At 42.1% G+C, this 16,672-nt stretch overlaps 1 protein-coding gene across 9 annotated transcripts in view; it reads right to left on the bottom strand.

Annotated features, from left to right (window-relative positions):
• Positions 1 to 1,304: 1,304 nt before the first annotated feature.
• The window catches only part of LOC122841507 (cAMP-specific 3',5'-cyclic phosphodiesterase 4C-like), a 69,503-nt gene continuing 54,135 nt past the window's right edge, over positions 1,305 to 16,672 (bottom strand). For 5 of the 9 annotated variants that reach the window (XM_044134836.1, XM_044134837.1, XM_044134843.1 and 2 more), the window contains 14 exons: positions 16,271 to 16,315; positions 15,189 to 15,225; positions 12,045 to 12,118; positions 11,904 to 11,956; positions 10,822 to 10,934; positions 8,390 to 8,483; positions 6,509 to 6,675; positions 6,312 to 6,410; positions 5,998 to 6,162; positions 5,804 to 5,903; positions 5,557 to 5,711; positions 5,334 to 5,456; positions 4,458 to 4,640; positions 1,305 to 4,379 (listed from right to left, as the gene is read on the bottom strand). In XM_044134836.1, the coding sequence (XP_043990771.1) occupies positions 3,894 to 4,379; positions 4,458 to 4,640; positions 5,334 to 5,456; positions 5,557 to 5,711; positions 5,804 to 5,903; positions 5,998 to 6,162; positions 6,312 to 6,410; positions 6,509 to 6,675; positions 8,390 to 8,483; positions 10,822 to 10,934; positions 11,904 to 11,956; positions 12,045 to 12,118; positions 15,189 to 15,225; positions 16,271 to 16,315 (1,894 nt within the window). In that variant the 3' untranslated portion in view covers positions 1,305 to 3,893. The remainder of the gene's footprint in view (positions 4,380 to 4,457; positions 4,641 to 5,333; positions 5,457 to 5,556; positions 5,712 to 5,803; positions 5,904 to 5,997; positions 6,163 to 6,311; positions 6,411 to 6,508; positions 6,676 to 8,389; positions 8,484 to 10,821; positions 10,935 to 11,903; positions 11,957 to 12,044; positions 12,119 to 15,188; positions 15,226 to 16,270; positions 16,316 to 16,672) is intronic. The other 4 variants (XM_044134839.1, XM_044134840.1, XM_044134844.1 and 1 more) reach the window with 1 other exon arrangement.

Below are 16,672 nucleotides of genomic sequence, written 5' to 3' on the forward strand. Positions count from 1 at the left end.
GAAACTGGAAAGAACTGGATGAAACAACAACGAAGTGATAACCGATACCTTATATTCTGATGTAAAATCAATATGGTCCCAAACTACAAAACCTTTCGTTTGTCTTGAAGCTGCTCCATAGTTGACGCTGTACCGTAAAACATCAAGAATTATTTTGGCAAATGCATCCCGCTGACAGATTTGCTTCCTTATAAACACAGTTTGGCTCGTCAGGATCATTTCGAAACAGTTCATGTATCGGTCACATGACATGGTGAAAGCAATACGCGCACCGACACGGGGTCTGGTCTATGGGCTTGACACTAGTGATGGCCAGTGATGGCATAGTTACTTTGAAAAAGTAACTTTAATCGGACTACTGATTACTCCTTGAAAAAGTAACTTAGTTATATTACTGACTACTTGATATGGAAAGTAACTAAGTTACACTAAAAGTAACTTTTTAGTTACTTTCAGCAGCTGCTAACAACAACGCTCCGCCTCCTGTGAAAATAACATTGATCTTTGCCAATACTTAATTGTAAGCTATTTTATAATGGTAACATCAACAATATGTCTCCATTGATAAGGCTGAACTGAAGCGGAGATTGTAGAAAAAACAGTACAAAAAAATAAAAAACGTGAATAATTTGTGTGGTCCACAGTTTTCTGGAAAACTCTAAGAAGGATTTTAAAGGCCCTCCTCGCCCCCCGTCCCCCAGGTTCTGCGTTACGGCCCTGCGTTTGGTGTCACAGCACAGCGCTCCTCCTGCAGCTCAGCTAAGATGGCTGCACAGATTTGTGACACTTATATTAATATTAATAATTATAATTGCGTTAACTTGCCATTATAATTATTGGGAACTACTGACACGTTCATTCGTGGCTGTTTTCACGTTTATTGCGCTGTTCATATTGGTCTCGATGTTTGCAGTTTTCTGGAGCGCAACGCGAAGCTCGACGTCATTCAGAGGTAATATATTAACTTGACATTAACAAAGACACATCGGGACGGATCATCCAGGTCAAATGTTGGTTGTACCTTGAACCTGTTTTAAAGCCTGTGGGGACCGTGCTTTTTGAGGCTCAGGTTTTGGAACACTTTCCCACTGTCCTCACACTGCAGACTCCACTGACTCAAACAACTTAAAAGGTTGTTTGGCAACCTTAAAAATGGCATTATTATGTGTTTTCCAGGCACATAGAGCCATTTTATAGCACAATGAAGTAACTATGATAACTTCAGTTGATATATCTTTATTTATATAATAAATAAATATATTTATTCATGACCACCTTTGCTAGTGTAAAAAAACTAAACAAACATGTCTTTAAAGAGGTTTCGTCTTTATTGGGAAGTTGTAGTTGGGAGGAGGAGTAACACACCCAGAGTTAAACTGCAGAGTTTGGATTGTCAAAGCTGCAGCATCTCATATCATTTATGATCTGTGCATAAGCACAGGTCACAGACGACTGTATGTTTCTATTTTCATGGTGAACTGAGGTCTCTAATTAGCACAAATACTGCATGGTTATCATAAACCATATGGTGAGCTCAGGGCAAGCAGAAAGACAGGCCTGAGATGCTTTAGAAAACACAGGTGAAAATCTGTCACACACTCATGTCTGCAGAAAAAGCAAAGAATTAGCAAAAAAGTGGTACTATTAGCAGATTCAAAAGAAATGAGAGAAAACAAAATCTGAATAATAGTTACAGTTTTTCTCATTCAACTTGAATGAACATAAGCCTTTAAAAAGGCACTGCCCATTCACTTCACTGTGCTAACAACTAGCACAGAAAAAAATTACATTGCACATGGATCTCTGCGAGGAAAATACAAAATCACTAAGAAAGAAGACAGGTGTAATCATTGCATATTGGAGTGCTGGTTAAAGTTACGTTAAATAGTCCTTAGTGTTGAAGGCACCCTTGAGAGTTGGAGGGTTTGGCGTTGTTTAGGATTTGCAGACAGAATATATTTAACCAGAAAAATAAAATATCAAATTATAATAAGGCTTCAATAGAAACTTGTAGCTTATTCAAACATTAAAACATAACTTATTCTTTTAAATGGCAATAAAATAAAACAAATGTAACACAATCCTAATTCTTAAATAAGCTATAATGAGCTCTTCATGTGGTTTGAATCCTTCAGACAAAGTTGCACATTTTACCTTAACACAGTTCTTTTTTTCTACAGTTCTTCAAAGTAGTCCCTATGACACCATTAACACTATAACATATGTAGTGGTCCACCCTTGCAATTACACCACTGACTATAACAGACAAAAACAGTAACACAATCATGTTATACATGTTTAAGTGCAGAACTGTAAAAGTACCATTCAAAGTGCATCTGATTTAACAACAAAAAGTCAACCCATTCACTAAATCACAAAAAAGTCTGTTTTAAGACAACATCAGATTCAGTGATCTGAATAGGAGTTAGAACAAAATGACCACAGACACAACGGTCTGGTTGGCACACGAAGCGATACAATCAACCAGCTTTATCAGCTTCTGATGGAAAGTAGCCAGTGGCAAAATGGAAAGTACAGTACTACTTGTGTCATGCTTGCTTGGCACTTGTTTGGTGGCATTGACTGCTTCCCTCCAAAGAGCAAAATATTGACCTGTGAGAGGGGAAAAAAGAAGAAATGTGGCATAGGCAACTCTCTGTTGGTAACCGCCTTGGTTTTTACAGCTACATTGATCTTTTTTGTTGAGTCGTTTAAAAACCCAGTCATCAAACTGATGTCTGACTAAAATGGATGTGAATGTAGTGCTAAAAGTATTCAAAACTGGTCATTTTTCTGTAGTTTCTGCTTAACATCTGCACTGATCGCTCTTTGACATAAAACAGATGCAATTTTTGGCTTAAACCCTTAAAAATCACTAGCAGGGCTTTACCAGTGTAATAAAATCCACATAAAAACTCATCTTGACCCAAACGTCTTGAATGCAAAATTTTGTAGGAGAAATAATAAAAACTGTACAAGAAAACTCCTGATACATTTTGAATGGAAAACCCTGCCTCAGTACCAGACTATCATTTCCGTTTTTTCGACAGTAGAAGGCAGCATCTGCCCTCCCTGAAAGTCTTTGGATATAATTCCGGAACAGCCCAGCAGTGATGCAGGCTTTGTTTCTTAATTCTGAAAGAAAATGTGCTACTTTAAGATTATTAAAAGGGGGGGGGGGAAGCAAAAGACATTATACCTGTCTGATGAACACAACAGAAAGTACGTTGCATCTCAAGCAAAAACAAGTGTTGGTGTGCCAGTAGAGTAACAGTGAAGTAGTCACTCAAAACATGCTACATTTAGTTCATATTACACTTATTAGTCTGCATACATGTCGTTTTACTCCAATGACTTTATTCATCTTTGTTCTGTTTGTACTGACTATTCAAATAGAGAATAAATGGAGATGAGAGAGAAGAATACGCTGCAATCTCCAGATAAAAATCTGGCAAAATAGCACTGTCCTAATTTGTATGGCAACAACTATGAAAGAACCTTTGCTTCATCACTTTCTCAGTTTCATCACAAATTCTCAGAAGATACCTCAGTCTTTAGTTTTAGACCTTTGACTGACTGGTAGAGCCTGCTTTTTTACTTCTTGTCCTCATATGAAAACAAAGAAGACAACAGATAGGTAGGACAGTTGTTTTGTGTCTTTCATGGAACAGTGTTCAAACCTGTCAGTGTGTTTTTTCAGTGCAAAGAACCATCCTCATCCTCCACACAAATATCTACACTTCAGTAATTTCACACTATCACCCTGTTGGGGGAGACTTGGAGAAGGATGGCATCTGTTTGAAGTAAAGGAAGAACAGTGACAGAGGACAAGGCACTGATATCAATCTGAATGAAACAAAGAAGGTCTGAGGGGGAGACACTTGAGACTGGTGCTATGTGCCGAGTCTGAAACGCGGGACCACAGAAGGGCCTGCTGGGTCTGTTTCTCTGTCTTCTGCCATATCCTTCTGAGAGTCCAGAGAAAATGTCCTGCCTGAGTCACTGGTGAGGATCTTGTTGAGCCGTCGAGTCGGTATGGATCCAGAATCAAACGCACCGCTGTGTTTGGTTAGGCTCCTGCTGCCCTTCTCCTCTCTTGGTGAGCCCTCCGTGTCAGACTCACCCTCTTCCTCTAAAGTCAGCCCAAACTGGAATTTCTCAGTTGTCGCGGAACCTGGGCCCTCGCCTGGCACTGAAGCTTCCTCCAGAGAGCCCCCCCCTCCCTGGCTGTGGGGCCTGGGTGAGGGGCTGCGGGGGATCATGCTCTGGTACCACTCTCTGTTGTCCTCCAGCGTGTCCAAGATCTCCTGAGCATCAGGGTGCACCAGGTCAGCCCACGTCTCCCAGAGCGGATGGACGATGTAGTCAATGAAGCCCACCTGGAAAACACATGCTGTCAGTATGTTCTGCTTGGCTGAGCACCCTGACCCTGACCTAGCTGTGGCATCTCTCACAACCTGGTTCTTCTCTATCGAGGCGTTGTGTTTGTCACACATGGGGCTGATCTCCATTCCTTTGTCTCTCTCCCTGTCTCCCTGAGTGAAGAACTCCACCATAATGCGGTCAGTCCACTTACGGTACAGTTCAAGGGGTTTGGTGGGATTGCTCAGGTCCGCGCAGTGCACCATGTTCTGAAGAACCTGCATAAAGAAGTCAGTGGAAGACTGAATAAATACAACTCTTTAGAGAAGTATTCAAATCTTTTAATCTTTTTTTGTTACTTTGACATTACAACCTCAGACTTCCACGGATTTTATTGGGATTTACTTGGACAGCCCAATACGAATCAGAGTATGATTGTGACATCACAGACTATCACATAAAATACCAGCATGAATACGCATGAACACTTGGAAGGACCTATAACATCACACAGGTTTTTCATCCAAATGTCATTCAAATTTTGAGCAAACTTTTAATGTGTTGCAAAAAAGGCAAAAACATTCAAGTAAGGCATGATTCTATGAGATAATCAACAAGGCTCACAAAGTGTAATTATGTCAGATGTTGACTTTGTGCTTGGTTATAAAAAAACCCCCAGAAATTAGACATTACAAACTAGAATGGATCACACATCCCAGGAAAAGAGAGAGAGGTTTTCAGGAATAAATTGTAATCGTTCTATCATGTCAGTGATGTTTATGTCTGTAGACATAAAGAAAGAAATACAATTCCAATGCGCACCTACATTGAGGGAATTTTGCCATTTCCATAAACCTTTTCTAATGAGATTTTTCACAATGCACATTTAAAACAGAGAAAAATTACTGCATTCTGCTTTTCATTCTTTCCTTGTTTCTTCTTCACTTCTGTTGTTAGAAAGCATTTCTCACCTGTATGCGATCTGAATAGTTGTCTAGCAGGAGAACACCCAGATTGGTTACTTTCTTTGTCTCCACCATGGTTTTTAAGTCTGCTAATAGGTTCATGTGTTTTGACATGTCAGTGGCCAGCACCTGCAAGCGCATCAATCAGATTAAATTACACCTGAGAGGCAAAACTGAGGTATAAAAAAAAGCAGTAGCTAAACTGAGCAGGTTGAGATGTTAGCGTTACCATGTCAATGACCATCTTGCGGAGAGACTGTCTCTGTTTTTTGCTCAGGTTCTGGAAGATGTCACAGTTATCTTCCTGCAGAAGCTTAAAACCCACAGCCAGGTGATGGTTCTCCAGCACTGACAGATCATTGTACATCAGGGCCAGCTCAGAGTCTAATGGACAAATTAAAGACAACAATAAGGATGAGAAAAATACCTTGTCCAAATCAAACTCACACTATCTTTGTGAAATTATGTAAACTCACTGGTGTTGATAAGAAACTGGTTGGAAACTCCAGGGTGATCCACATCATGGATGGAGCTGGCAAACAGTGCAGCCAGAATCTCTAGATCAGTAAATACGGCCTTACAAAGCCAAACAGGAGAGTCAACATGTATTAGTGATGGATGAAGCTCGGCTTTGACAGATCCTACTGTTCACGTTTCTGTCCAGCTATACCTCTAGAGCAGGGGTGGACAGCAGCACATGCGTGGACTGCACCACATCTGCAGCATGGATGTTGTTATGGTAAGCCACGTCAGAGCGGTAATGATCCTCCAGTGTCATCATGAAGTTAATAAAATGGTCTGCAGGAATCTTGAATGTTTTCAGCAAATCACGTTCCTACAAAAACAGAACAAAACAGACACTGGATCAGAGGATATAGAGACGTTGATTATTTGGTAAAATGTAAAAAGACGTTTCATTGATTTAGTACACTGTGTCAACATCTGATATAACAGCGTCTGAGGTTTTCCTATAACTTTGGGCACCTGAAAGATTGTGTACATTGTGACTGTCAATGGACGTTTTCCAGAGTACTCTGCAACCTTGAAGATGTCGAGTCCCCATCTGTCAACGTCCTCAAGCTCCTGCCAAGGTTTAAGATAGGTTTTACTAAATAACATGCAATATCCATGGTTCAGTGCATTTTCCCAATATTTAGAACAAGTAAGTGATGAACTTGTACCTTTGCGAGGAACTCCTCCTGACTGGGGTTGACCCCAAAGCGAGGGATGGTGGAGGGAACGAGGCTGTGCGTGGCCTTCTTGACACCACTGATTTGAGACATGGGACGCTTCTTTTTGTCTTTCTCCTTGGTAGGAGGAGAGATAATGTCCATGACATCTGGCTTCTCTGTTAGAATAGGTTGGACACAGTTAGTCCAGGGATTTCTCAGTAATCATATGAGAAAGCATACAGTCACAGTGCCTCATGTGATTCATATGTATTCATATATTTTCTCATATTTTGTAACATTATTAAAACAAATGTGTTTTTACCACATAAAATCCCAAAGCAATTCACTAAATGACACACAACTATGAAGAGGTATTGAAAGAGTATACAGCTTTGTATGGTGTAAACAGTGAACCCTTTTTACTTTGATACCCCTTAAATAAAATCTAAAAAAATTCAGAAACCGCTTTTCTTCAGAGGTCAATTAGTTTAGTCTCAATATACAAACAACTGTTCTCTGAAGGCCTCATGCAAAACAATACGAGTTGTGTAAAAGAACGCCGTACATTATCCTGAACACTCCACTCTCTCCTTAACACAAGATAACAACAGCATGATGCTAAGAGGATACTTGTCTTAACCTGGAAAAGAAAAATGGACATCAAAGATGGCCACCAGGAAGAAAACCTCCTAGAGGCTGCAAAATGATTGAAACAGGGGAAACATACATTCAGGTAGAACATACAAACATCACAACTGTCCTTGTTAATTTTTTGCAAATAGAAATATTTCCAAATCACTATAGTTAGAAAGGTGTAAAAAGCATAGGATTACTATTTTTATTGCCCGCTGACTGGCAGTGAGCAGCAAGTGAGAGAGGGGCAGGATTGTGAAACAGTCTGTTTTTAGTAGCAATGAGGATTTTAACATAAAATGCAGCTGCAATAGATTAGAATGGTCCAGTCAAAGTCCAAGTCTAAATTGATGTCCACAGATACCTTACTGCTTGAGTTATGTCGTCAAAAAGAATGTGCAGAAAATTTCAGTCCATTACTGGCTCCACAAAGTATTGACTCAAAGAGGCTGAAAACTAATGAACACCACCGTTTTATAGACGTCCACCGATAAAACAGTCACCTGGTAAATTTCCTGAACTTTGAGAGTTCAGAAATCAAACTATACTTACTTACTTGTGAAACTGACCTTATCTTCCTGCAAAGATCCAAAAATCAGCTGCTGCCATGAGGGAGGGCTGACTGCCAGCAACCCCATTGTTGACAATTTAACCAATTTGTCGCTATGGGGGCATGCTGTGGTGGCGCAGGGGGGTAAGTACGCCCCACGTTTGGAGGCCTTAGTCCTCGACGCGGACGTCGCGGGTTCGACTCCCTGTCCCGACAACCTTTGCCGCATGTCTTCCCCACTCTTCTCGCCCTCTTTCCTGTCTGCCTACTGTCGCAAAAAATATGAGCCACTAGCACCGCAAAAACTCTTCGGGGGAAAAAAAATTGTCGCTAAATTTAGCAAAAATCATGGACAACACTGACCGTCCTCGTTATAAGACTGACCGTAGAAAAACAGTGTCTTCAGTCAGAGACTTTTTCAAACCACTGTAACACAGACTCCTACTAAAAATCTTTCCTGCCAACAGCTATCAACATCTACAGTAACTCTTTGAAAAACATTGAATTAATATGAGTTTGTAACTCATAATTTTCCCAAAGGGAAATTCAGTTCAAAAGTGGTTTTGAACTGAATTTGAATTTAATTGAATTAAAACATATGGATGTATGTAGTTGTAAAATGAAAAAATAAAAAAAGATTAGTATAAATACTTTTGCACCATCCACACACGTTTACCTGGAGCAGCCTAAAAGGAGGAGCTATTTACCGAGAAAGGTGCTGGAGATGAACTCAGACACCTGGTTCCCAGAGCGGCTGGTCTCTGACAGCTGACTGAGCTCTCGGTTCAGCATTCTCTTGAACTGAGGACAAACAAAAGAAGCATGCATGAGGCACGTCAAACAGAACACAAGTTAGTTCAGTTGGACTTTTTCAGTAATGAATTAAAACAAAGACTTTTCTGGAAAATCATATACAAACAAAACTTGTTTAACGTGATCAGATGAGAAAAATGACAGGTTTGCAAAAGGTTGCAAAGATGCTGTGCACAGTGATTGATTCACTTTGCAGAAAACCAACAGAATATGTTTAAGAAAATTCCATCTCCTGTTTCATTCAGGAGGTGCTGGTGTCTTCTCAGCCTGTAGACAGGTAACACTAAACCCAGGTGCAGTCTCACCCCTTCCATCAGGTTCATGGCCACCCCCCTCTCACCTGAGCAAACATCCACAGCGAAGAGATAAAACAGTTCACTTCTGGCATCTCAGCACAAAGTTGCACATAGGAGCCGGATTAAAAAGGAAACAAAAGACAAAAGTTTCCTTCTCCTCCTGATTAGCAGAACATCCAGCTCAAACAAAGAGTGTATCAATTAGTTTGGCAAAGCTGTGAGCAGCGCCATAGATGTTGATGTCAGAACAAAAGGATGGAACTGCAGCCGAGGGAATGCAGAGGGATGTGAAGCAGAGGAACCACTGTGCTGCATCACGCTCCTCCTGACCCTTCCTCATTCACACTGTTGCTGCCTGCTTGCTATGTGTGTAAACAGAGGCAAGAGCTACTCCAGTGTCCGCCTCCTTCAGAAAAAAAAAGTCTAAGAATAGCAGCCAATGGGGCAGTAGCTACAGCTACAGTTAGGGAATCAATGGGCTGTCATTGGAGAGGAGATGCACGGAGTAGGCAGGGCAGATGGAAGCAGGGATTGCGAGGAGCACCATGTGCAGAGTGTAAAGAAGATATGAGCAGAAAACACTGAATGGATGTGAAGAAGAGCTTTACTGATTGAGCAGGGAATAAAAGTAGGACACCAGGCACCAGAGGAATATGCTGATTTATACTGTCATTCATTCAGATCAACTGGATGACTTGGTGATGGTGGATCTGAACAACAACTAAAAAGTTCATTCTTGGAAGATTAAAAACAAGGGACAATGAATCAAATTCAATAGAAATGTATGATCCTTTCTTCATCCAGTCAAGTTTTTGTGAAAATATTAATCAAGACATTAGAGGTTGGAAGAGCAACGGTTGGCACGTTTCCCGAATAAGCAGTTGGGCTTATGTGTTACATAGATGTATTCTAAGATCAGTTAAAAACATAAAAGAGTTTTCTCTCTTTCTCTGCCTTCTTTGGAACGTGTGTGGATGGGTGTGTGTATATGTCGTGTGGCTAGAAGTTGTTGCAGGGATTGCATATCTGTTGGGTGTTTATCTTGTGCTTTGACCTAGACTGGGGTGTGTTCAAGGTGGGCAGGGTTTTTCAGTTGTCTGTGACTACTGTGTTCTTATTGTCCCAATGATTGATGCATGTCTAGCTGTTAAATTCAATAAAGCAAATTGGAATAAAAAAGGCCTAAGACATTAAATGCGGAAAAAAAAAAAAAAGACCCAACCATAAAACAGTTCAGTTACATTTATGGTAAGAGAATTGTTCAGAGGGTGTGTGTGGGGGTGGAGAGGTGCACTATGAATACTTCAGTCAGGGATTTGAAACCAAAATTCCCACAAAAAAAATCTAAATTTTAGAACCATCAGAAAGTGTAACTAAATATGTGCATACTGCGAAGACCAATGATGCAGCACATTTAAGTCATAGCCTGTTTCAAAGTGTATTGAAAGTTTCTGAGGTAAAATCAGAACCAAGCACTCTGAGACCTTTTCGGATTTTTTTTAATTGGTACCATTGATTAAAACTTTAGCAATTCGTTTTCCACTGAGACATGCCCTTTAACTCGTCGAGGAAGATATCATTCTTTCAGTTGTGTTCTGTTGCCAAGATGAAGAACGCCCTGTCCCACGCCATAGTGATGCAGAAATACAAACCCATCCAATCTGCCACTTCTGTCACCAAGTCTCATCAAAATGGCTTGTACAGAAGTATACAGAGTTGAATGTATGTAGCTTAATCTGAAATTAATCTGTTTACTTTTTCTGCACGTAATTTTTTTCCAAGGACGATGACATTGTTTTGATGCAACTGATTGTAATGCACAGCTGGAATCTGATTATTTTAAACGGCAACCAAATATACATGTTTCCTGAGCTCCTTTACAGAATATGAGCTCTGTAGCTAGCTGCATGAAGCAAGTAGACCCAACTCTGTTCAATCTCTTGACAAGTGTCTATGTTTAGCTAGTCACTCTGGCCCTGTTCAGACCAGCAGGCTGTTAGTGAGTTAGAGGCAGGGTTCTGTTAACCTACCTTGTTGGAAGCCATCTCGCTGACAGAGTGTCGAGTTTTCAGCGTGTCTAATTGATCCAGACACCAGTCCAGCTCATCCAGAGTCTCTATAGCCAGCTGCTGGTGAGGCTCCTCTGTTCCAGATCAGAACAAACAGGCATTAAGGCATCAAGAACTTTTTTTTAATACAATATTAGAAATACATCAAGAGATGCAAATACACAAATGATTTAATTCCCTTTTTAAAAAGGAAAACCAATATTTTCTTGCCTAAAGTGTAATGACAGCATTCTTTTAGTGAATGCTTGATCACTTGTAGCAAAAGATGCATCTACAGCTCAAAAATCATTCTAACATGAAAACTAAGGCCTTTCTGCTGGACTGAACATCAATACAGTGTAGGGCTGATCTAGTATCTCACTTTTGGATTAACGGAATGCACAAGATGCTTAATATGAGATTTTTTTCTTTCCAGATTGTGAACCAGATGCCACTCGAGGAGTTCTGGGTAGAAGATTTTCATAGAGAAAGTTTGTTTGAAACTTCTATGCAAAATGCATATATGTTTTGTGCAGTTTTGGCACAATTACTGCTTTGAACATGTTGTTCTTTTGTATAAGAGCGGCAAAATAGACAAACAATTTTAAAGTACTGACTCAGGGGGTTCAAAACAAATGTATGCCACACTTCTCAGAATTGTATTTGATACAAAAATAAGAAAATCATAAACAATTTTCCATCTACTTCATAATTATGCAGCAGCTTCATAAAATCTACTCAATTTATTTCCACATATGACAGAGTGACAAGGCTTTTATTGGCTAGAATTCTATTTTTAAACAGCTCATGCTTTCTTACTGCAGGATAAAAGTAAGTATTGTTAAAGTATTGATATCTCCTGTTCAGTCACTGGTCAGCGGGTTTCCTCCAATGTGGATCTAATCATGGGTGATACTGATTCATCTATTAAACACTACGATGTTGTACCAGTAACCTGCAGGTTCAGCTCCATAATGAAGGTGCTTCCAGCTCTATGTCATTTAGTCCAATGTGAATTATTGGATACAGCTCAGCAAACAGCCCTCTCTGACAGTGGCACAAACCTGCAAGACTGGTCTTACACATTGAGGGTGGGTGGCTTCCTGAGGAGCGTGTCCTATAAATCAAATACAGAGGTTAGACTGATCTCAGTGTGATTATGATGTGAAGTCAGTAGAAAACAGATCCAAGGATGGATCACCTACTTGCTGGCTGCTCTGTCTTGCTGTCCAGTTATGAGGGCAAAATTACTTCGGACTGTCCTCAAGCTGGCAAGGACCTAAGGACAGAAACAGGAGGTTAATCAAACTGGACCTGTGTAGCCCTGGTGAAACAACAGATTTAGCCTCGTTGTCCAGCCATCCATCCTTGTTCTTTTGAGGACGATATCCTCAAAAGAACAATATCCGCGATCTCGTTCTTTTGGTCATGGCCCAAAGCTCATGACCATAGATGAGGGTGGGAACGTAGCTCGACCGGTAAATTGAGAGCTTCACTTTATGGCTCAGCTCTCTCTTCACCACGACAGGCCGGTACAGTGCCTGCTTCACACTCTGCTGCGAACCGCTCCAGCGAGAGCTACAGATCACGTCCTGATGAAGCCAAAAGGACCACATCATCCGCAAAAAGCAGAGATGCAATCCTAACGCCACCAAAATGGATCCCCTCAACACCTTGGCTGCGCCTAGAAATTCTGTCCATAAAAGTAATGAACAGAATCGGTGACAAAGGGCAGCCCTGGTGGAGTCCAACTCTCACCGGAAACGAGCCCGACTTATTGCCGGCAATGCGTACCAGATTCTGACACCGGTCATACAGGGACCTGACAGCCCATATCAAGGAGCCCAGTACCCCATACTCCAGGAGAACCTGCCACAGGGCTCCCCGAGGGACACAGTCGAACGCCTTCTCCAAGTCCACAAAACACATGTAGACTGGTTGGGCGAACTCCCATGCACCCTGCAGGACCCTGCTGAGGGTGTAGAGCTGGTCCAGTGTTCCACGACCAGGACGAAAACCACACTGCTCTTCCTGAATCTGAGGTTCAACAATCTGATGGACCCTCCTCTCCAGAACCCCTGAATAGACCTTGCCAGGGAGGCTTAAGAGTGTGACCCCCCTGTAATTGGAGCACGCCCTCCGGTCCCCCTTTTTGAACAGGGGACCACCACCCCAGTCTGCCAATCCAGGGGAACTGCCCCCAATGTCTATGCGATATTGAAGAGTCGCGTTAGCCAACACAACCCCACATCATCCAGAGCCTTATGGAACTCCGGGCAGATCTCATCCACCCCTGGGGCCCTGCCACCGAGGAGCTTTGTGACCACCTCGGCTACCTCGACCCCAGAGATTGGAGAGCCCAACCCAGAGTCCCCAGGCTCAGCTTCCACAATAGAAGGCGTGTTGATGGGATTGAGGAGGTCTTCAAAGTACTCTGCCCACTGGCACACAACATCCCGAGTTGAGGTCAGCAGCAAACCATCCCCACTGTAGACAGTGTTGGTGCTGTACTGCTTCCCCCCCCCGAGATGCCGGATAGTGGACCAGAATCACCCCGAAGCCGTACGGAAGTCTTTCTCCATGGCCTCTCCAAACTCCTCCCACGCCCGAGTTTTTGCCTCAGCAACCCCCCGAGCCGCATGCCACTTTGCCCGCCGGTACCCATCAGCGGAGTCCCAAAGACCAAAAAGGCCCAATAGGACTCCTTCTTCAGCCTGACGGTGTTAGAATAATTATGTTTTGTTATCATTTTTACATAAGTAGTTACCAGTTTGCTTTTCATTTAAAGGTTTAGTATTCACACCCCAGAGAGGAAGAATTTGTTAAACCGTGTGAAAGACAAAACTTGCTTTTTCCCTAAACCTTGAAGCTGCAGCTGCTTCTTATCTTGGTATACTCCTTAAACTGCGAGTGTGTAGAATGAAGTTCTTCCTTGTTTCAGAATAGCCCCTTTCTTTTTATTTATCACTCTCCCACATTTCACTCCCGACTCCTTTCTTTCCTCCTGCTTAATAAAAAGACAGGCTCTGCTACAGGGAGTCAGAACGCATGGTAAACACCTTGGAGAAGTGGTTTGCTGTGTCTTCTCCTTCTGCAGAAGCTTGGCTGAAAACTCATAAACGTTGTCTGTGGTTCTCTTTTTATGTAGGTTTAAAAAATACCTAGCAGACGGCTTCCCTCACCGAAGGTGTCCACCAACGGGTTCGAGGGTTGCTGCCACGACAGGCACCGAAAACCTTGTGGCCACAGCTCAGATGAGCCGCCTCGACAATGGAGGCACAGAACACGGTCCACTCAGACTCCAAGTCACCCTCCTCCCCCGGGACGTGTTCGAAGTTCTGCCGGAGATGGGAGTTAAAGCTCCGTCTCACAGGGGATTCCGCCAGACGTTCCCAGCAGACCCTCACAACACGTTTGGGCCTGCCAGGTCTGACCGGCATCCTCCCCCACCAACTGACAGGAAAACTTGAGTCTTGTTGCAGGAAGGGCGACATCAGCTGTGGTCCGTTTTATTGCGCATGTAAAGAGTAATGAGTCCTGCCTTGTGCAGCTTCTGCCACACCGTCATCTCCATACGCATGTCATGGTTGGCGAAGAAGCCCACCTTGTGATAGGATTTGTCGTAGTAGTGGTCTGAGTATTTGCTTTAGTCTGGCGTCATGAAGCCGTAGACGCTCACCAGGTCGCAGGTGTGCAGTGCGGCCAGCAGCATTGCAGCTCCAGTCGATGGACGGTAGATGCTCCTATATCAACCGTTCAGGATGTTGTCTATGTATTTAATTAACTGTTTTACACAATTAAATATGACCTTGTATTGAATCACTGGGCTCACTTTGATGCCATTGCTTTCAACCTCTCAGCTGACATGCAGCACAGAGGCATTCCTCTTTCCCCTTCTGATCTTTTCAGAGCATCACTAGCTCTCCTCTACATTCTGATTGTCCTTCTATCAGGAGCTGACAATTGACTCAGTGTGCAGAGAAGGCCTGCAGAGTATTGCATGTCCAAGGGTGACCCTTGTGGAGGGCACACAAGCTGACATGCAAATCTGAAACAGCACCATCCGGCAGTATTCTATTCACTATTCTGTCAGAATGTAAACCGAGCACAAGCATGACGCACAATCCACGCAAAAGTCAGGCAACACCAGCAGGAAGTCTGGTTTTGTTGCAGAACCAGCGGAGGGCTGTTTCACTGTAGCCCTCACACACCAGCCAGCTTTGCTTGCATCATTTTATCTCATCATCCCTGCTGGCTGTAGTGTGTGGCTTCTAAAATATGGATTTGTGGGCAAACGGCATTAGCAACAGCAACAAAACTTTCAAATTAAAAGTCTTTGGTAGACTCACCTGTGCAAACGGTGTGACAATCATGTCTTCCGAGTGTCTGCAATCAGAAAAAGAGCACACAAGAACAGAATGTATGTAACTGTACACCATTCCTGCACTTTAAGATTTTATAAAGACTTAAAGGGCCAGTATTATGTGTTTTCCATGCACATAGTGCCATTTTATAGCACAACCAATTGACTATGTTAAAAGTGCTAAAAATGACTTACAAGACAGGTTCCTTTGTAATTTAGAACCTTGAAAGTGGGTGTCTGTCTCGTTAAAAACTCCTGATCTTTCTGAAACTCCGTCTTCAGGAAGTCATCACAATATGGCCTCTCTATTAAAACTTTATCATTTTTACCAGCGTTGCTCGGAGAAGTAGCTCTTTTAAAGAGCTCAGCTGATGCACAGTTCCTCCAGGTGTTTGCTAATTGCTGCTGGCTAGTATGAAGGAGCTGAGAGGGGGCGTTGTGGGACAGGGCTGCTCAGTGAGGCAGAAGCTTGGAAGCTTAGAAACTGGAGCTCTGAGGAGGAATTGCATCCACCTAGGCGTTTTGCATAGCTGAATGGTGGCTGTGGAGATGAAAGGATTTCTCAAACATGTATAAAAGAATCAAAGCAACACTCCAGGTATGTTTTTGATGAGGGAATAACATTATAACATGATGCAAAGCTAAAAAAAAAAAGTCAGCTTCTACATAACACTGCCCCTTTAAAATATTAAAATACATTAAACAACTCTGCCAATGAATTAAAAACCATAGTGTGCCTCAGTGTAAAGTATTGTGTCTCCTTTTTTTTAAGATCTGCAAAGGAACAAAAATAACAAGCATAAGGAGTGGCTGGCAAGGAAACAATTGGGATGAAGGACACATTTTGAAATAGCAAATAATAACAGGTGGAATATATATTTTTGTTACATGCGAACATCAAAAGAAACTGAAGAAAACTGGATGTGCAACAGCGGCCAACAGCAGAGTTTGCAGTTTAGTGGTGGTTGTAAAAAACAGAGCTGGGATGTGTCAGGCTTGAGGGAAAGCAGAGGAGGGATTTAAGAGGCAGAGCAGGTTTGATTTTCTGATTCTGCTCAATATTCTCACCGAGATGACAACCAGTTGACCTCCCAGTGCTTCAAGCTTTCTTCCCTTTAAACAGAGATATGCAAGAGTGCATGAGGGAACCTGAGACCTTCTTACTGGACTAATGTGAAGCTGTGTCACATTACTGTGAACTGTGAACTTGGGATTGAAAAGTCTTTCTCTAAAACTGTGTGCAAACTCATACCATCAATACATGGCATGAGTTTGTAGAACGTTTTGAACAATTAAAATACAAAACTGGAAAAAAGAAAAAGGATTATACTAAAGGGGGGAACAAAAAGGTTCCACCAGGAACAAATAAAAGAAAAAATATATATAAAAGAAACACTGCTAAACATTGTTTAGCAGCACCCCAGATCATTACTAAAGAGTAACAATCTGAAAATGCTAACCAAAGCAGTC

This window comes from Gambusia affinis, linkage group LG12 (assembly GCF_019740435.1).
Source record: "Gambusia affinis linkage group LG12, SWU_Gaff_1.0, whole genome shotgun sequence".
Classification (NCBI taxonomy): Eukaryota; Metazoa; Chordata; class Actinopteri; order Cyprinodontiformes; family Poeciliidae; genus Gambusia; species Gambusia affinis.